At 45.0% G+C, this 22,221-nt stretch overlaps 1 protein-coding gene across 16 annotated transcripts in view; it reads left to right on the forward strand.

Annotated features, from left to right (window-relative positions):
* LOC135908735 (uncharacterized) overlaps positions 1-22,221 on the forward strand; it is a 1,076,237-nt gene that overhangs the window by 101,753 nt on the left and 952,263 nt on the right. For 13 of the 16 annotated variants that reach the window (XM_070529152.1, XM_070529157.1, XM_070529150.1 and 10 more), the window contains exon 4: positions 14,698-14,760. The exons of 1 other annotated variant lie outside the window; for it this stretch is intronic. In XM_070529152.1, the coding sequence (XP_070385253.1) occupies positions 14,698-14,760 (63 nt within the window). The remainder of the gene's footprint in view (positions 1-14,697; positions 14,761-22,221) is intronic. 2 more of the 16 variants (XM_070529146.1, XM_070529148.1) reach the window with 1 other exon arrangement.

The raw sequence follows: 22,221 nt of genomic DNA on the forward strand, positions 1-22,221 counted from the left end.
TTTTTTCCACCGCCTTCCGTGCCGCACGCTCCATATTGAGCTAATTTTTGAGCTCTTCGACAGTTTGACAAGCTCATTCTGGAAAGCCTTCATTTTCTTGAGCCTAGCATTGACATCACAGTGTCGGGCGATTGACTCGGTTTCCTCTCCATCCTCATCCGTCCCGTTGTTTACCTTGCCCCCCTCCCCACGCACATTGCACTCTTTGCCGTCTTTCGTGCTATGTGCTGCACTTGGCTTTTTCTAATACAAACACCGAAGGTTTTTGAGCACGTACCTTCTAGCAAAGGCCGATACGCACAAAATCAAAATTCATATAATGCTACAAAGTAATTATTACAAATGATTTAGAAGAGATAAATGCCGCACAGACTTAAGGTATGACACGTGCTCACACGTGTTATTACAAGCGGCCACGCTCTCACGGTCCTACCAAAGTGGTATTCCCGGTAGCAATGTACACACACTACAAATACAAATAGCTAACAGTTTTGCGACTTCCAAACTACTATTTAAAAGTAATGTCTCTAAGTCTGTAATGTGTGCAATGTCTGTCTGTACTATTTAAAAGTATTGGCTGTAATGTAAACCTCCCACAGGGTTGCACATGCTGAAACGCGTTTCACGAAATGACGCTCTGACTATCTTGCAAAAGCAAATATACAAGAAACACACGGGCATACGAAAAAGAAAAAAAAAGAAAAGAGTACTAACCAATTAGTATTTAAAGACTAAATATCAGGAAATCTGAAGCAAGCAAGCTCACATCATGCACGAAAAGCTTGTGCTTTTGTCGCCACTACCGAACCCTGAAAGCCCAAGAGGCTGTGGTATTGAGTATTGAGTAGTATTGAGGCTATTGAGTAGTTTCGCTATCAGCATTTGTGCATGACGCCCTAGCGACATTGGACGGATGATATCCCGGGCCCCTTAAGTGTTCCGCGCTTAAAATCATCGCCGCGCGACTTATGCTGTATGTGCGAGTGAAAGTGTGCGAGGAAAGCGGAGAGGAAGCGCGCCATCTTTCGTCAAGCGCAAGGCTCCGGGTCGAGGGTGGGGAGGGGGGGGGGGAGGGTGTTTTTTCCGAGTGGCCGCGCGCGCCTATTCGGGCCACTCTATTCGCAACTTTTACGGCCATAGGGGGCGCCACCGCAAATCTAACATGGCTGTCCTAGAGATTAAAAACTAGAGAAGTCGGTGCAGTGCTGCGGTTGTCTTGCTCAGTGACATGTTGTTTCGCGTCGTCATGTTGAATGCCTCTTCACTTGACACATCCGTTGTCGTTAGCCTTCGTAATGGCCCACATTCGGCAAACAGAACGCAGGATTCGATGCTTGACTGAAGTTGAGGAAGTCCTAAACACTGGACATCTTGTATGCTGCGGCATAAAAGCGTGCACGTCGATGTCCGTGAATCTTGAAGGCTTTTGCATACAAACTTCGTCGGTTCGAAGCAAACCACACGAGCTGTGGTTTCTTTTACATGGACGGCGTTATAATGGTAAGTCACCGCACTTACTGTTGGGTATTCTATAAATTCGACCGCTTTGAACGAGCACCATAATCTTTTTATACGGTGTGGTGCTCTCAGCAAATTGTTACTTCTACCGGTTGAATAAGCCACCATGTCGAGGAAAAAAAAAACACTCGGTGTTGAGCGACCGAAGATCTTTACATCGACGCCATGAAAAGCAGCCTTAAAGCTGCGTTTTGTGTGCGAAAATTTCTTGTCTGGTTATCTCTGCCTGTGTTCCCAAAGCTAGATTTTGAACACGAGAAGTAAACAAAAACCTATATATGACCGCTTTTGCGAGCTAATACCATAACCGTTCACCCCTGTAATCTAGTTATTGCGCTTTATGCGTGCTGTGCAAGCGGCAGCCTTGCAGTAGTTTCACGGCCTCCGTCAGCCCTACCACGTCTTGCCTCGACAGGTCAAGTGATATTACCGGTCGGCGGCCATGCTCGCTTTATTCGCCCCCTTCCAGTTAAATTCATAAAACAAACTGTCAAATACACCGTAAATCAGCTGAGGGCTCGCTACGTGAACAATGCAAAGTAGTTTAACGTTTGTTGGACTAGGATTTGTTAGCTTACGAGTGCAGGCATGTGCGCCTGTGCACACGTTGCAGCCGCGCATTGAAGTGAAGTGGCGGTCGATAACAAGCACGAGCTCCAGGTACCTTTACCTCTTTGTCACTTTGCTTCGATGCGTGGCCGTTGCCGGGCGCACTGGCCCATCGAACATATCCTAGATACGAGTAGATGACCGTGTACAAAAGTTTGAGGGATTAAACTGTTCCTGTGCTCTCTGGGAAACTATGTCAATAAAAAGTAAATAAGTGGTCATATGCCCTTCATATGCTGGAACGAATACCACTTGAATGGCTAGTGAGGCAGCACAAGAATATTTTTTGTCGACTGCCCATCCAATCCTAAATTTTTGTCTGACTGTACTAAGGAACAATAAATAAATGAGCAAAAGTAAATAATGTATTTTATAATACAGGCATTACCTGATTGTAGAGTTGTTGGGCAAGTGCAGTGATTGATTATGCAAAATACCTGTTGTTTAAGGGCCGCTGTACCTGCAAGGCTGGCAGGTCGGCACAGTGTAAGCACATGCTTGCAATGTTGCTGTTTATTAACAGGTGAGGATTTTCAACGAAACAGTAGGTTTTTTAAAAATTTATTCCAAGCACACTGCTTACCTTGCTGAAGTCGCTCGAAAAGAGCAAACTTTCAAGACATAAACTCATTAACAAATGAAAACAGAAAAACAAAATTTATTCAAGATTATACGGACATTCAAATCATGCAGCCAACAAGTTCAAAGATAAATGGAAACACTGCGCCAGTCAGCATGTCAACACAGCTAGAGCAAAGGATTGAATGTATTCCTGGAAGCAAAATATCCTACTCCAAAGATGTGCTAAATAAATTTGAAAAAGAAAGGATGCACCTGACAAGTGTTGGTACATTAAAGGCAACGCTGATGACACAAGAATGAAAAGGAGTAATCAGAACTTTACCTTGAAAGCAATTTGTTATCATTTGTTATCACACACTCCATTTCCTTCCCCATGGAAGCATTGTCACAGTGTCACAATAAATATGTGAGGATAATTCCTTATTTTCTGTGCGTGTTGATTTTTTTTTGTCCAATTTCTGTTTTCAGCAGCACTCAGTGCTCCACTTAGCACAAAAAAGAACTTCAGGCGTAAGAATGGGCTCAGCTGCTTACAGCAGGGAGACATACCAAGATCACTTGGAGGATCTTCGATATTATATATAAGATCTTTGCGCACCTTGTCTCAATACTATTTGTTGTGTCATCGGTGTTAATCATGAACTGATTTGCGTTCATGCGCTTTGTTACGCATAAAGTTGGGCGAGTACGTTGCCTGTGTACAAATCTGAGGGAAATGTGTGCACCTTTCAGACTCAAATGCAGTCAAGTATTACGTGTTTAATTGAACTGTTGCCTTGAGAAATATTAGGGAAGTTACAGCTTACTTGTTTATTTGCCACTTATGACATTCACACTATAACTAATAATTCTGAATGACTCAAAGCAATGGTGCAGCTTTGCTTTATTATGTCACATTGTGTAGTCCTCTTTTATGTTTAATCAATATAATTTATTGCGCTTACATGTTCTCTGCGCATTATGATCCTAACTTGAAATTCCGTTAATGACCCACAGGTCTGGGTTCGAAAACCTTGAGCAGCTAACCTCAACAGACTTGAAACAAGCATGGGGAAAACTGAAATCGATACCCCTTTATGAGCCAAAAAGGACAAGATATCTGTGCCATGTACAACGTGCACCAAGATTCCGTTTAGACAGCGGGGAGTAAAGAAATACGTAACAAGATTATTGCTGTTGCTCCGAACAGCACGCTTGAACTACACAGCAAAGGGCGGTGCTCATTTACTCATGACAGTGCTCAAGAACACAGCATGGAAAACGCCAAACGGAATGTCATAAGCCCTATATGCAGGATATTGATTCAGCACATGGCCTTGTGCAAACAAGTGCAAAGGTATGAGGAACTTGAGTTCCATGGTGTCGCCTTGGAAGATGGCACCCCCTGAAGATATATAAAGCTGCCAAAGAAACCTCACTCCTCGTGTTTATCGCTTTTATTTAACGCATACCACCGTGACACAGGAGGAGGCAGTTGCGATCTGTTCAAGCACAGTGAGCCAAAGTGATACCAAGTGGCACCGACAGAGGATGCTAAGGATTACTGGCAGCATGTGCCACAGCTTATATTGATTTATGCCGAACAAAGAATGCACATGGGATCAAAAGGTCACGAAATCCTCGACTAAAACCGTTAAGGGTAATGATGCCACACGCTATGGCAAATCATGTGAGAGGCCAGCAATTGGAGAATACACCAGAAGGACTGGAAATGAAGTGACATCACTTGGCTTTGTCGTTAATCGTGTCGTACCATGGTTGGGCTTAGGCCCAGGTGGTGTTGTTTTCAAGAACGCACAACCTTCTGTTCTGGTGGAAATGAAGTGCCCCGTTCGGGGAAAATGAGCAAAATTTTGTGAGCTCATCAAAAATAAGCTTCCATACATAATTTGTGACAAAGAAAACTTCTCTCTGCGGCTAACACACTCATATTTTTCACAAGTGCAGCTTGGCCTGTTTTTTTCTGAACCTCAAAGAGGGCAATTCGTTGTTTACAGCTAAGTTGAATGTCTAGTGATATGCGTAAAAAAAGACGACCACTTGATTGACAATCTTGTTCATCGATTGCTATATGTTTACTTTGAACATTTATTGCCGCAGCTCACAAACTATAAAAAATAATGATCGTAGCCCTCGAGCCTATGACGACCTAAGTGACTGTACTGGTAACTTCAGCCTTGAGAATTGTGCATTGTCTGGGGTCAGCTTAGACGTCTCGACGAAGCTCATGGCTTCCCTTGAATGTTGTTTCTGCTAAAGTTGCCAGTCCTTGTTCTTATTGAACAAGTCGCTTGCGTTGTGCTTTTGTCAGCACTTCAGCAGAGCTGTTCACCTCAACACATCTTTCAGAATAGCTGTTAGCTTTATTTTGTGTATAATCTTTTTTGCTCATGTATACTGGTGTGCTTACGTTACTGAAAGCTTTATGTAACACGTGCATACGTTTTTACATTTGAGGTATGTGTACCCATAAATTAAAATCTTTATTACTGCCCTACTATATATATTTTACCCATGTTTAAAGTTTGGTGTTTTGCGAGCTGGTTGTCAAAAACGTTGGGGCAGTTGCCCAGTCAAGCTGCTGCCTAAAGCTGTTTTGTGACTGCCACATCCTTAACAAAAAGGTTTGATCCCGTTTATTGTATGTTGGCTTTAGCGATATAGTGAAATAAACTGTCAATGCAGCAGCTATATCGCAGTTTTTTATGCCATATGTAACTTATATTAACCACCGGCATAACTGCTTTCACTTGACTCTTGAAACCAAAAGAGCATGTAAGAACACGGTCAATTGTACATTTTTTAGCGGCCGTAGGCAAACACCAGGAGGTCATCCACAGCTCCTAATGTGTTTAGCATCATTACGAAAACTGTGCTACAAGAACTTTAGATAGTTGGAACCGTTTTTCAGCTAACATAGAGGCTGAAAAATTTACAATCTCGGCATTTATGATAAACACTACATCAGCCGCAGCTAATATTTTTCATGCCAACGGGCCCTCCAAAATTAGAAACAGTTTTATGCGTTGTATCACCCTCTCTACATGGACCGTCACCCTTGCAATCTGAACAATCTTCATGGCACCTTCTTGGGAGAACTGTGCTTGTTTCCACAAGAAGGGCGGCTCAATCACGCCAACACCAAGCTCGGTGCACCTGTCATCAATGTTGAAACCCTTATGAACAATTCGGTCATCTTAAAGGGCTGCAACTGGTTGAGAACACCACACACATTAACACAAGCCTTATCAGAAGCCCGCCCACCAAAAGTGTCACTGACGAATGTGATGACAGCACCAGGGGACGCACCAATTTGGACTTTCAATATGTAGACACCCTTACAATGGGAATATGTCAGTGTACGGCATGAGGCACAGTGCGATTTTTTGACCTCCACCTCTATACAGCCAAGTACAACCCTGACGTCTCTGAATGCTGCAAAGCAATGCGGCTGCTTTTTTTAATCTCCTAAGCAGTTGGCCACGCAACTGCCGCCTCGAGGACAGCGACCAAAGGGCGAACAGTAACGTAAAGTTACCTGTGTACAGTTGCTTCGCAAAATTGCAAACAATATCACCAGGCACTTATATTAGAAAAATGTCTTTGGGCGAACGCGAACAAGTATTACGCGCTCTAAGACACTACACTCTGCGCTGAGTGTGTCCGGTTTTGCAACGGCCTCTGACATGTACATTAACAATGCCACTGTTGCTGCACCTGCGAAGGCTTTTATGGCAGCATCTGTCGAGAGCAAGTCAACCAGTGTGTTTCTTCTGGCTGGTGATGAATCGGTGGAGACTTGAATGCAATGTCACCACATTGATAACACCTATCACTGAGGGTCTGCATCGAACGGTCAAACGGTCTGCATCCAATGCAGACCGTTCGAGGGTCGTAGCTTCACTCAGTGTTGTACCAAGCCTTTGCAGGGCTAGAATGGCACCTTGGTCAAGCTCGGTGACTGGGTTACATTCAAGCTCTGTTGATACCTGAATCGAACAAAACCAGCAATGAATGAACCAAACTACCCTATTAAATGATGTGGTAATATTCTAAAAATAGAATATTAAAAGGTAGTAGACAAGAAGAGGAAGCTAAAGAAGACTTTCCAGAAAAAAGCTAAACAAAAATAGTCATATGACGCTTGAGCCAATCATTAAAGACACAAGCATACCAATGCAACCAAGACAGCATTCCTAATAAATGGAGCTGCATAGAAATAAATTACAGATACATGAGGGTCCTTGCTTATGAAAGAATTCTTGACTCGGGATCGCCGAGTCATCGTACGTGACAGCAATAACATCGGTTGAGTTCGATTTCTGAGTGAGCTGGCAGCATTTTCGTTCCACTGCAAACTGCGGTGCAAAGGCGCTCCCTGGAGTAAGTGGAAAAACCAGAATACAGTTTTTTTTTCTGGAATATTTATTGACTCATTTGCTCCATATACCACAACAGCAAGTCCACGCGACAAGGAACTTGAATTATCTCCCCAACCTACACAGGTAGATTTAGAAGCAATATGAAACAGGGCATGTGAATGTCTGGTTTTCCCTCTTTAGACGTCCAATTCAATGGGAGGTTCCTTGAGATAAAGTTCTGCATTAATGATGCGTGATAACATGGCACGTGAAATGCACAGAAGTATACTTACACTAACAAAAACTACAGTTGTACAACAGCAACAAGTGCATATCATGAAACTGGAATAAGATTTCTACCCCATGTTTTATTTATGCTCAAACTGAATTAATTTCTCAACACGGTTACTCAGCTAACCTTAGAATGTTGTTTTCTCTATCAAAGAATGAAATATATCCAGGCTTACAATTGTGAACTTACATTTTCCGAACTTTCGATGTTCAGCAGATGTGCTGTACTTGCCCCCAAAGACACATTTGACAGCCCATTTTAAGTTGTGCACACAGCTGCAAAATAAAGAATTCCGGACTATTTCAAAATTACACCTTTCTTGGCATGTGGTGCTGTCAAGTTATGAACACCATATAAAGGAAATTGAGTAAGTCTGCTTGTTCCTTCTAGTCCCGCAAGCATGAGGGAAAACGAAAGATGCAAACTCATGAATCATACCTAAATAATTTAATAGCGTTCAAGGTCTCCACTTCTCGGAAACAACTTACCTTCTCTCGCAAATTTAATTGATGCGTACATAGACTTCTCAATTCTTTCTTAAGGAGAACCCACTTGTGTTATGGATACTTCTGCAACAAAAACATGCGAATGGTACAATGTGCCTCTACTTCATGCAGGAGAGAGAGAGAGAGAAACAACTTTAGTTATCCCATCTTAAAGGGAAATGGGCTGCGAGAAGAAGGTGAGGGCGGTTGTCCTGCTCGCGGTAGGCTTCCTCTAACGCCTCAGCCCACCTAAGGATAGCTTCCTGAAATTTGGGGTTGTAGCTGCGCATGACAGCCTCCCACACCTCCCTACTATTTTAAACACCACAAAGGTTAGGGGGATGGGAGTGGTTCTTGCATTGCCACATAATGTGGTTAAGGTGCGCTCTGCTAGGAGGACAAATTTGTAGGCTGAGGTAGGGTATATTCTCGGGTGAATTTTCTGAATTGTGAGCCCGTAGTTTACGCCATAGTACCTCGTGAACCCCTCTCACGCAAACTCGCCTCAATGGGCATGTGGCAGTGAGAATTCATCGAGCTCTAATAAACATCTCTCACGCCAACTTGACTCGTTGGGCATGTGGAACTCGGTATTCGGAGCTCTCTATTGGGCCATTCTAGCGCAAAGCGGGTTCGCTAGGCATATGACACTATATAGTCGCCGCAGTTTAATTAACCCCTCTGAAGCCAACTTGGGTCACTGGGCAAACGGCACTTAAAGCCATTGGATAATTTTAAAGTAGCGACACTCCTCTCCACGGTGCTTTCCTCCTCGATTCTGCTCGCCCGCCGATCGCACGCGCTGCGCACGGCAACCTTTTCCTCCTCGGCTCCCGCGGACGCGCCGCGGGACTCTATGCACGCCCACTATTTTGGGCCAATTGCGCATCCAAGTGCTGTAGAAAATTTTGTGAAATTCTTATAACGGCATCGTGAATGCTGAATGCAAAGTTTATGAGGTGGTTGATTTTTTCTTCAAGTGGTATGAACGGGGTATACTGATGCAAACGGAGCTTTGAGGCAAGTTCTACACTCCAGACAATTTTTCTGCCAGATGATGAGATGCTTTACTTTGTGCGCCTGATCCAGTATTGATCGTAGCACATCCCTCTGCCTATGGCTCATTAAGCGAAAGCCTTCGATATCTGTTTCTACATGTGTTTTGAGGTATAGAAAATATCACGCATCAATATCAACAAAATATCAATGGTATGTGACACTGGGTATTCGCCGAACTCTAATGAACTTCTGTTACGCCAACTTGGCTCGCTCGGCATGTGGCATTCGGTATTCGGCGCTCTTTATTGAACTTCAGCCACGCCATAACCCACCGTAATCAACCTTACTCCTCCCTCACCCACTTTAACTCAAACCCAAATAACCAATAATTAACGTGGGTAATGATTTATCTCTTTTTCATGGCTGGACATGCTTTAGGTGGCTTCTAACCTTCCTGGGTCACGTGATATTTTCTGTCCGCAACGCTACTTTGAAACAGAGATCTGAAGATGTTCCTCTTAAAACTAGCTAGCGCTCGGTAGCTGCAATACCACAGGTACACTTGCCACTTTTTTTCCAGGGCCTGCACTCATTGTTTGACTGACGCACACATCGACATAAGCTGAAAATAATCGCTCCTCTATTAGCCGCTAGCTTAATTTTCAGTAAAACTGGCAACGGCTCCTAACAATCGCGAAAAGTGTGATCGAGAGACTGTATCTTCGCACATAAATGTTCGCTGCGGAAAGCAGAATCTATAGTGCTGTATTTCCGAGTGAATAACAATACTTGGCGATGTGAGAGGTGGTGGAGGCCCAGCAAAATATTAAGCACTCTGAAGCAACAGCTCGTATGCAACATAATAACTGCCACAGCAAGAACGCTGGTGAGCAGACCGGAAGAATTATTAAAGTGCAGCATTAGGGGATGCTTTGATACGAGCAATAAGAAAGACGTTTCACCTAGCACTCTTTTTTGTCGGAACAAACTTCTTTCAGCCAACATTATGTAGCCACTGCTTTCTGCGCAAACAGTCAAGCTTTCCTCGTGGCATCATAAAGCTTCATCACCACCGGAAGGCTTCTTGCTGCAGTTGTATGCGTAACAGCGTGGCATAGCGCTTGCACAGAGAGCAGGAAACACAGTGTCCAACTTTCGGTACGCCGAGCTAAAGTGCCGAGCTAGCCAAACTGAGGAGAAAAATGGCGCGGTAGAAAAAGAAAAATATAGCTAAACGCAACGTCGACGCGCTTCCAAAGGCAACGGCCGGGCGACAAATTGTCGTGCAGAAAAACGGGGAAAACTGGCTGCCGCGGAGGGGGGGGGACACGCAAGGGGCGAGGAAGAGGCGAGGAGGTCGCGCGGAGGCGGCAGAGTTTAAATAGTGGCGATACTTTCAAATGATCAAGAAACTTTAGTGGCATTGGGTATTCGGCGCTCTTGTTGAACCTCAGTAACGCCAACTTGGCTCGCTGCGCATGAGGCAATGGGCATTCGGCGCTCAATAGTCAACCTATATTACGCTAATTTGGCTCGGTGAATATGTGGCCTTTGATATGAGCCACATTTTAATGGACCTCTCTCAGGCCAGCTTGGCTCGCTGGGGATGTGGCACGAGATATTTTTCGCTCGGCAATGAACCCCTTGGTCGCAAAATTGGTTGAATGGGCATGTGGCAATGGGTATTCGGCCAACATTATTGAACTTCTCTCATGCAAACTAGGCTTGCGGGGCATGTGGCACTGGATATCCGGCACGTTTTATTCAACCCCTCTCACGCCAACTTCGTTCGCTGGGCATGTGACATTGGGTATTCGGCGCTCATTAATGAAGCTCTCTCACGCCAACTTGGCTCGCTGGGCATGTGATACCGTGCATCCGAGCGCTCCTTATTGAACCTCAGTGACGCCAACTTGGCTGGCTGGGCATGTGGCACTGGGTATTCGGCGCTCTCTAATTATCCTCTCTCACGCCAAGTTGGCTCGCTAGGCATGTGGCACTAAGTAATTGGCAATCTTTATTTTGTGTCAGTCACGACAATTTGACTCGCTGAGCTTGAGGCACTGTGTAGTGGGCGCTCTTTATTCAATCTCAGTCATGCAACTTGGCCCGCTGGGCATGTGGCATTGGGTATTCGGCGATCTTTATTGAACCACAGTCACGCGCACTTGGCTCGCTGGGCATGTGGCAGTGGGTATTCAGCACTCATTAGTGAACCTCTCTCACGCCAAATAGGCTCGCTTGGCATGGGGCACTGGGTATTCGGTGCTCTTTATGGAACCTCTCTTACGCCAACTTGGCTCGCTGGGCACGAGGCATTTTGTATTCGGCGATCTTTATTGAACCTCAGTCATGCCAACTTGGCTTGGGCAAGTGGCGCTGGGTATGCGGCGCTCATCAGTGAACCTGTCTCACGCCAACTATACTCACTGGGCTTGTGACACTGGGTAATTGGCGCTGTTTATTGAGCCTTAGTCACGCCAACTTGGCTCGCTGGCCATGTGCCACTGGGTATACGGCGCTCTTTACTGAATCTCAGTCACACCAACTTGGCTGGCTGAGAAGGTGGCATTGGGCTTTCGGCGCTCTTTATTGAACCTCAGTCACGACAACTTGATTCGCTGGGCAGGAGGTACTGCGTATTTGGTACTCTTCATTCAACCTCACTCATTCCAATTTGGCTCTCTGGGCATGTGGCGCGGGGTATTCGGCGCTCACGAATGAACCTCTCTCAGGCCAAATAGGCTCACTGGACTTGTGCCACTGGCTATTCAGGCAATTGTAATGAACCTTTCTCATACCAACTAGGGTCGCTGGGCATGTGCCACTGTGTTTTCGGCACTCTTCAATGAACCTCTCTCACGCCCACCTGGCCTGCTGGGCCTGTGGCACTGGGTATTTGGCGCTCATTAACAAACCTCTCTCACGCCAACTAGGTTCGCTGGGTACGTGGCACGGGGTATTCGGCGCTCTTTATTGAAGCTCTCTCTCGCCAATTTGCTTCGCTTGGCAAGTGGCATTGGGCATTCGGTGATCTGCATTCCACCTCACTCACGCCAACTTTGCTCGCTGGGTATGAGGCACGGATATTCGGCGCTCATTAGTGAACCTCTCTAACGTAAACTAGGATCTCTGGTATTGTGGCATTGGGTATTCTGCGCTCTTTACTGAACCTCAGTCACGCCGACATGGCTCGCTGGGCATGTGGCACTGTGCATATGGTGATCTTTATTGAGCCTCAATCAGGCCAACTTGGCTCACTGGGCATGTGGAACTGGTTATTCGGCGCTCTTTATTGAACCTTAGTCACGTCAAATTGGTTCGCTCGGCATTAGGCACTGGGTATTCGACGCTTTTTATTGAACCTCAGTGACGCCAACTTGACTTGCTGGGCATGTGGCACTGGATATTTGGCGCTCTTTATTGTACCTCAGTCATGCCAAATTGGCTCGCTGGGCATGTGGCAATGGGTATTCGGCACTCATTGGTGAACCTCTGTCACGCCAACTAGCCTCCCGGGTAATGTGGCACTGGTGATTCGGTGTTCTTCATTGAACCTCATTCACGCCAACTTCGCTCGTAGGGCATGTGGCACTGGGTATTCGGCGCTCTTTATAGAACCTCAGTCATGCCAACTTGGCTCGCTGGGCATGTGGCGCTACATATTCGGCGCTGCCTAATGAACCATTCCCACGTAATCTTGGCTCGCTGGGCATGTTGCCTTTGGTATGTGCCGCATATTAGTGGACCTGTGTACCACCAGCTTGGCTTCGTGTGTATTTCACACAACGTATTCGGCTCGCTTTAATGGAACCTCTCTCACGCCAGCTAGGCTTGGTGGGCCTGTGGTACTGGATATGCTCTGCACAAATAATAATATTTGGGGTTTTACGTGCCAAAACCACTTTCTGATTATGAGGCACGCCGTAGTGGAGGACTCCGGAAATTTTTGACCACCTGGGGTTGCTTAACGTGCACCTAAATCTAAGCACACGGGTGTTTTCGCATTTCGCCCCCATCGAAATGCGGCCGCCGTGGCCGGGATTCGATCCCGCAACCTCGTGCTCAGCAGCCCAACACCATAGCCACTGAGCAACCACGGCGGGTATGCTCTGCACAAAAGAATACACAATTGTACAAAGATGTCTGTTTCGTTTATAGGGATGTTAATGTGTATCTGATGTCACCTATCTAAAACATGACTTGGACAGTACACATCTCAATTTTGACAATTTGTTTGTCCTCAATGTGTCATAAACCTTTCATGAATAAATCACCATCGCTGCGCCCCTTTCACGGTATCGGATGGAGGCTATGAGCGTCCCCTTTGACACGGGGTGGTATATTGTGTCACCAAGCTCTTCCTGTTACACAGCCTAATGTCCTACCTAAGTTAAAATAAATGAGCAAAGGAAAAAAAATCCGATGAATTCCTATAACCAAATTTTGTGACCCCTAAATTGTGAACTTTGTTTTTGAAGGTCTCCATGTTTTGTCGTTTCCCTACTTTTCTTCCAGCAATCTTCGAATTCCCTCTTACTAATTTCTATTGAGGACATGCTTAATTTGCCCTTGCTTACGCTGAACCCAAGGGCTACAAGGAGTTCAGTGGTGCATAAACCGACCGTTGGGCAAATATCTTCACATTCTAATAAAACATGCTACATCGTTCCGCTAGCTGTGCCGCATCAAGCACGCGCCTCTTCTACCTTCTTATATCTCGCTTTATAGACGCCTGTTCTAAGGCATCCTGATTTCACTATTAAAATAATGAACTTCCCTTTGAGTTATCATAAATTGTTTTTTTCCCGATTCCGTTTTTTTCCTCTTAAGTAGTTACTCATGGGAGGTTTCGTTTCCATTGCTACCACCCATGAGATAATTTCAGCATCTGTGACTTTCAGATTGACGTTCTTTGTTGTTGTGTTGCTCACCCTAGAGGCCGCATACTTGCTTGCAACCAACCAACCTATCTTTATCAACAACTCTGTCAACGAACTTGTGCATTTTTCCTCGGCTGTAAACATGTGTAAAACTTGTCCTCTAGACCGCATACGGTCTCCAGCGCTAATGTCACCGATTTAACTCGCCATCGTTAGGAAGTACTTCTTAAAGTATTATCAGCTAGATATGTAGGGCAATGTGAGGATCGCGTTACAGTCTCTATAGTGATTGACAATAATTTAGTTCTATTTATTGCGTATAGCTACTACAGCCCGGTGTGCGGTCCTGGAGATTATTGTGCAGTTTGACCTAAATGCCGAGGCATAAATCATTTGATAAAAAACATCGTTACCATATTCAGGTCTAGTAACCAACTCTGGAACTTCACGCGTACGACATGTGTTCATTTTCTACAACGTCGCCACAAACAAAACAATGTAGCTAGTGATGTCTAGCAATAGTTGTCATACATGCCTGAAACTTAATGTTTTTTTTTCGATAATAAGAGCACTTGAACTGTCCCTTGTATGAGCAATGGACTTCGTAAACGAACCTATTGCTGCATGTTTTGCCGGCATACTACGGGCCGCTTGCATAAAATTTCATCATCTGAGGACTTATCTTTTAGCTATTTCCAAATTCCCTACCCGTGGGGCCCATGGCCGGCTCTAGACATCTTGTGGCCAACAAATTCATTATTTCTTCTGGATCCCATACTACAGAGATCCTTTTAGCAAGATCACTTTGTTGCGTCCACCGCTGAGTTGTCACAGAGTCGCAAGGAATATTGAAGTCTGCATAAAGAAGCTGTGGTCAATGTTCATTCCTAATTTCTGAACATGAGCTTACGCTTATTTCTGAACGCCTTTCGCTGACGCTCGCTTTTCTTTCTATGTCTTTTTTTCAGGTGGACCAATAACGACTGAGTCCAGCGATGGGCCTGACGGTAATTCACGCCTGCTTCATCAACGTGCGTGTATTGTGTGTACTTGAAGCGAAATTGAATTTTCACGAGTTGCAACGCATAAAACGTGCATTTAACGCTTTGAATACTAGTTGGCTTCTTTCGATTTGGTAAAAAGCTAAGAGTGCCGCAAAACTATCAAATACGTTCAGGGTCGTCGCAAGGAAATCATTGAATATGTCTTGCATTAGATTTTAATTATTGTTACATACGCTTCTTATTAAAGAAATATGCACCAATTGTTCCTATCAAACCTAGCATGAAGCATGCCTTGTAGTGTTCACTCGTAAAAAGATCACAGGGATTCCGGTTACAAGACCGCCTGTAAACCTAAAACGAATTATGTACTTGAGTGCCAATGATCGCATGGCTGGCCTGTACTCAATTGGCACTTTTACAGGAGTTAAGAGGTGTTAAGAAGAATACCTGCAGTGCCCACAATGTGCAGAGCTTTCGTTGCTATATTTGTTTCGTAAATGTTCTTGTACACTGCTATAATATTTAGGAACTGTACAGATCACAATGCTGTAAATGCTGCATTGCCAGGGCGAGTTTTCATCTGTAGCTAAGGGAACAGTTTTGCTCGTTTAATTGTCGCGTAAAAACGCATCATGTAATTGTTTTTATGTTACATTTTTTTTCTGGCATATGACACTCCATTGTTGTACCAAAGGCGAATATAGATGTTATGCGTATCCTTAATTAAACGATGAAAATGGCAGTCACGTACTTGTTTCTCCAGCGCCTAGATAAACGCACGCGCGAGCACCTACATTGTCGAACTGCAGAAACTGGGACCTCCTGCCTTTTACGGCTGACCGCGTGCTGTAATGTACAAACTAATGGTCATGTGAAGCAGTGCTCGAGTTTTTGTTTCACCGTGACAACTTAGGATAACAGGGTAATTCATAATTACTAACAGGGTAACACAAATACATTTGCCGATTCGCCCAAATTTCTTTTTTTACTAGCCAAAACGCTGTTGTGGCTGGTAACCGGAAACCCTGCAAAAAGCAAGACGTTGAGTAAACGTAATCAAATTGCAAGAAAGTTCTTCGAAGTATCTTCAATTTGAAATTCCACACTTGAATAGTTCCTTAGTGCCACTAATCAACAAATGTCAACATCATCCTGTTCTGAAAGCCATTATTAAAGCAAGAAATAGATTTAAGAACAGGAAACATTGCCAAGGAGCCTTTCTTCCATGTCCGCATGGACCTTCTTGGCCCCTTCATCACTGCTATCACCATCACCATCAGCATATTTTTACGTTGATTGCAGAATGAAGCACGATCTCCAGCGATCTGCAATGACCCCGGCCTTATGATAGCTGAGTCGAACTTGCGGCTGCAAATATCCTCCACTGCACTTCCCTTCCCTTGACAGCCATTCTGTAACTCTAATCATTAGCGGTCATCTTCCCTACGTATGAGTCCAGCTCAATATGTTTTTCCTAATATCACTTAGAATATCGGCCATCTTCGACTGCTTTTTCAGCCACACTGCTCTCTTCCTGGCGGTTAACGTTACGATTACCTTTTTCCCTCCATCACCATTTGCTCAGTCCTGGGTTTGTTCTCGAGCTACTTCGTTAAACGACAATTTTTTCCATATGTTAGCACTGCTTGGATGCAATGATGCCACACTTTTTTTTCAACGACACTAGTAAGCTTCCAGCCAGGATTTAGGAATGCCAGCCATATGCACATCGACCCATTTTTATCCTTTCGTAAATTTTATTGTCATCATCAATCTTCCCTGTGAGTAATCGACCTGGATAAACGTACTTCTGCACAGAATCAAGAGGTTCACTCGCTGTCATAAATGATTGTTCCCTTGCCAGGCTACTGGACATTCCCTTGCTTATCTTTCACTTTATACATCTTGCCCTGTCCTATCCAAAGTTTTCTGCTTACTGATTTCATGCTGCGGCTGCTTTTGAGGCTTCCTCATTTTTTCCGACGTTGTAATTTCGCATATCATTAACTTTACCCTTGTTTATAAACTTTGACAGTTCAACGAATTCTATGCGATCTGTTGAGTTAGATACTTTCACGCTTTGTCGTTTTTATTAGGTTATTTCTTATTGGGAAAGCTTACGTATTCCTTCATTTAGTGCCTTACTCTAACCTGAATTGCTGCTTCTGAAATGGAGCTAGATACGGTTTCATTCATTACCTCTATTTTATCTTCCTTCTTCCTGTTCTAAAGCTGCTTATTTATTTGCGAGCACCCAACTGAATTCGTCTAGGTTGGTCAGTTTCTTCTTGACTAATTTTGCTCTTTCTCACTTCAGATTAAGAGCAACTCTATACCTCACTCAACTATGGTCAGTGCCCTTAATCCTGTTTAACAATTCTGCGTCCTTTACTATGCTGGAATTGGCGGAGAATGAAGTCTATTTCATTTCTTGTTTCTCCATTAGGGCTTTCAGAGCTCCACTTCCTGTTACTGCGCTTCCCGAAGAAGGTATTTAATATTCGGTGTCCATTCCATTCCGCCATTTCAACAAACTACAAACAGCTCTCCTCTAAGATTCCTAAAATCCATACTGCAGTTACCAACAGCTTGTTCCTCATACTGCTTTGGGAACGTTTGCATTGATAGAGCCCATGACTATAGTGCACGAAGTTTGCACATTTCTCATTGCTAAACCAAGATCGTCATAAAGCTACCTGTTCTATTTCTTCGTCATTATGAATGAACTTTCGAGCGTAGGCTTGCACTACGTTTATTCTATACACCTCTTATTTCGATTATTCCGACGATTACTACCAATATTGCTGCATAATTCATTCGTTTCAATTGAGAAGGCTCGCTGATTAAACGTTGTAAGGTTCAGACTCCAGTTGGAGAGCCAGTGCGGCAATGCTATTCCAGGTGCAACCAAATCATGAAGGCCCACTCAGCTTTAACAAAGGCACTACCTCACTAGAAAAGGAATTCACCTATCTTGCAGCATTTGGCCACTACCTCCCACATGATTTTAACAATTAGCCCGTGTCTCTTAGTCCCCATTGTCCGTGGAGTACCTGACCCGCGACGCGCCAGAGGCCACTAAGGATTTGTGGATCCCGACAGGCTCGCACTGGAAATTTAGCCCCACGTCTACAGTCTATAAAAGGGGAACAACTGAATTCGGCGTTACACCAGGCTATGCAACGCCCCGTGCTCTTACATGCGCCCTCCCCACCAGCTGCGCTACAAAAGTAATTCTTCATAACGATGCGCCATAGCAGGTGCTCACACATCGTGGCTCCTACTACCTGTCCGTATTCGTGCAGCACCTAAAAGAAGCTTACAATAAGCCTATCACCCATAAATGAGCGAACTAAATGAAAGATCGAATAACACCCTCACAGAGGCGTGTATGCACGTTATGCAGACAATCGGGATTGGGACATCGCTTCGGCCTGTGTCCCGTTACGATAACGCTAGTTTTCCATATTCTACCTTTGTTTGGTTGCCATCTCATTCTGTCTCATGAGAGCATGCTGCCTCTGCTGTCGCTACACGGGACGGAATAAGCCGTTGTTCAAATCCTAGGTCTCGCCAGATTGCCTATGATCGACTTACAACGTCTCAAGCGTAAGAAGAAATTCGTTACGGCAGTGGCCACCGAAACGCTTAGTTTTCTCACGGAACTGCCGTTCTTTTGCGTTCTCTTATTAACCATTTCGGCCTGTCCGATGAACTGCTGTCACGCTGTACCAGGCCCTACTATGTCTCGCGACGATCATGAGACGTAAACTACAACATCGCCCCCGTCGCCTGCTCGTCTTTATCCCAGTTACGAACTGACGTCGTCCACGGGTCCCGTTTGAAACAGCACTGTTCAGCTAGTTCGCTATTCTAACAAGCGCCAGGACGGTGCTCCTGCACCCGGGGCTTAAATAAAGGAGCGTTCGCACATGAACATGCGTGCAAGAAAGAGACGATGAAAAAGCGGTATACTGTCTACTGGAGCTGTCACCTGCGTGCCATCCTGCGCCTCTGGCACTAACCTTAATATATAAAAAAGTTGTATAAAAGTTTGTGTATTTCGTTTACTCTTATAACAATATAGTAATGTTTAGTATTGTAGAGTATTGTACAAATAAAACGTTCATTAACGGAACAACTAAGTTTCTGCGTGCCTGCGACACGGTCGAGTTAAAATTGAAGAATAGTTCTAGAACAGTAATTACGTGCGATAGTTATCCAATCTAGCAACTAGCTAGCGACGTGTGCCAGAAGCGAATCAAATCAAGTATCAAATATTTTTCAAATAGTTTGAGAGTAATGTACTGCCTTTTCCCCAAACAGGTTTCACATCCAGTTATTGCCAATCTCAGAAGGTTTCTGGCATTACACCACACATTATGAAGCATACATTATAAGGCGAAAAGCCAGCATTAGGTAAAATAAAGCCGGTCGCAAACACGCCTACGGTCGGAGATTACAGAGTCATGCGGAATGATATGAAGTTTAGAGAGGCAGCCCCGAGTGAATAAACAACGCGTTAAACTTCCGCCACCGAACCAGACATGCGTGTCCTCTGGAGCCATAGGAAAATCAAAAATCATGAATTATTTGTTTAGTTCGAATGGTTTACTATGAGGTACTATTGAATCAAGTGTTTTGCAATAAAACGTATTCAGATTTCTTTCCTATGAGAAGAAAGGAATCACCATGGTGGCGCAGTGGTGGCCTAGCAGTAGAGCATCCGCCTCGTATGCGGTACGCGCCGAGTTTAAACCCCGGTGCTGCCGGAACGCCACCGGCTTTTTCTAATGTGTAGAGATGTTCCCGGTCTGGTGCTCGGCTTTCGTGTACACACAAATCTCGAAATGGGGCCCCAATACAGATTTACGAGTTGTCTTTGGGTGACTCGTTCTCCAACGAAAGACGGCCCTGTTGAAGGCATCCATTGCGGCTGTGGCACACGAGTGCAGTCGCTGGGTTCCCACCGGAGAAATAGGTACATGGGAGCAGCCCAAACATACCTTTTTTTGCTTACGAGCATTGCGACTGGAATTTAGATCACAGGCTACTTTCTCAAGCGTATGACTCCTGAAGTACGCCGAACGCCAGGCCGGGGTATACTTGGGCTTATTTAAACCATTGGGTGCCCGACGGTGGTGGAAATCCAACCCACAACCTCCTGCAGGCACGGCGGGTTTACTACAACTAGGCCACATCATGAGCTTTGGTTTCGATTCCACTCAGTATGGAATAAAGGTTTCTCATTTATTTGAGGAGGTCGGGGATAACTGCTACCCGCATGATCGCAGAGCAAACACTGTGTTATGTAGCCAAATGTTGCTAATCCCATTAAAACATCACCGAAAATCCGTGATCAATCACTGTGGCTTGTGGCACATGCTTCCTTATTCCGCGAATCTTCTTTCTTTATTCGACACGAACACAGAATAAAGTTACAGCAGCACTGCTATCTTGCAATGCGTTTATTGCCAAGTATTGTGGCAGCCTATAAAACGCGCACAGCATTGCCCCACGTGCTCTCTGTTCGCCCCTTCACTTTTTCGTGCTTTTCGGAGATACTCTCCTCGTTTTCTTCCTTCCCTAGTTGTTGGGGCCAAATGTGCCCACCGCGCCGCAGTCCGGTCACTGAACGAAGGCTATCAAGTAAAATTTGGTCATATGGCACGCTTTTACCGTGGTCGCCGCATGGAGGGGTATCGGCATTTTAGAGTGCAATTCTTAGGCGCCCGTTCATGCAACGAGCGTCACTTGTAACCAAGCGAAGGAGCACAGCGCAAGACCAGAGGGAGCGCGGCGCGCAGCGTGGGATGAAAAAAGCGGCGAGAGCGAAGAGGCGCAAGGAGTAAAGCTGAGAGCAGGGTCATGAGGCGGAAAGCGGTAGAGGGTACAGCGAAAGGATAATTAGCAAAACGGTGTGCCGGCGGTGACCAGGCATGCGGCCAGCCCGGGAACAAAGCGCTGGCGTGGCCTACAGACACACTGGGAATGAGGTCCGCGTGAGCCACGCGTCAGAATCGCCGCAGAGAGCACCCTGTCTTCCAGAATCATTCCAGAATATATCGCGAATTCAAAGCACCTAAACAGCTGCAATAAATATTCGTATAAGGAGTACCGTAATCACCGGTGTATTTATTTTTATAGCGACTGCAACTGGTAAGCATCAGATCAGGTCATTTCCAAGACGGAAAAAAGTGTTGTGCCATTCAAGCTACGCGTCGCATTTCTTATAGCTATGAGCAACTTCCTTTGGAGATGAAGGGGAAATACGCAGGTAAAGCGAGGAGAAGTAAGAGCGGTTCTCAAAGAAGTCTCGCAGTTTATACGGCGTTAGTTTAAGCGGGGCAAAGATTAAGCCTAAACTATTTGGTTACAACAGCAAAACAACCGAAAACACAACACCCAGTTGGCTTATCTTGCGCCTTATCCCTTCCGTGTCTGGGTAAACTCAAAACCGTCGCACGTGCAAGCTTCGTCTGCGCCGAGAAGGCGAAAGCGTCGTGAAACACTGCCGGACTTCTCGTCGAAGTAACACGTGCTCAAGCTCCATCAGCTTCATTGGTAGAGAAAGAAAGTGTAATGGTGATAAAGCTGATAACAGCGTGCTCTTTGAGCAGTGCCACAGCGTCATATTGGCTTTGATGCTGCTTGTGGACACGGAAGTAGAAATCAATATACCATGACGTGCGCCCACGGATTCCAGTCTGTCATAACAAGGGCGATTATCGCTTCAATTTTACTGCAGTTGTCCTGAGCAGCACTCCAGCATAATACAAAAGCGTTGTGATGTTCCTGAGTAATGCTGTGCCCTTACTGCTGCTAGCAGTCGCCGAATTAAACGGTGTAGCTTGTTTCGTCAACACACCAGGTATAATTGTAGCTGGAAGTGCTAGTCTGGTTGGAAGACTTGAATAGTATAGAACATGGCGGCGGAAGCATGCCACGACACAGGCTGCAAACATGCCCTAAAATTTAATCCATGAACACAGACTAGCTACAAAGACACGCAGAAGGAAACAAAAGGAAATATGTGGCTTTCTAGTAATGATATACCAAATGCCCATAAATGTGAGGCAATTTCCTCGCTTTTCATCTCTTTATATTTCAGAAAAGTGCGCATAATCAAAGCGCGCCGCGTATCACCCAAATCAGCAAATCACCACGTCAGCCCCGTGGCAGCTTTGACAGAGGTAAAGAGCGCGTACGCCACAGACAACCGACGTAATCAACGAAGACTTTAGTCGGGCACAATTTTAGAAAAAAGGGGAGGCCCCGCCCAGATGACCAAAGTGCGACAACCGATTGCCTCCACGACTAAAATAGTACCGCTCAAAAGACCATGCTTCTAAACGCATAATTCTCGGTATAAAGGCTTTCGTATTTTGATAACTGGTTTGGTAGAGCTCTTGTGATTGGAATGCTACAGCACATGCCATATCGCGAAAGAAAACTAACCCCGTGCCTTCTACAATGCTGCGCGTCGTC

This window comes from Dermacentor albipictus, unplaced genomic scaffold (genome assembly GCF_038994185.2).
Source record: "Dermacentor albipictus isolate Rhodes 1998 colony unplaced genomic scaffold, USDA_Dalb.pri_finalv2 scaffold_18, whole genome shotgun sequence".
Lineage (NCBI taxonomy): Eukaryota > Metazoa > Arthropoda > Arachnida > Ixodida > Ixodidae > Dermacentor > Dermacentor albipictus.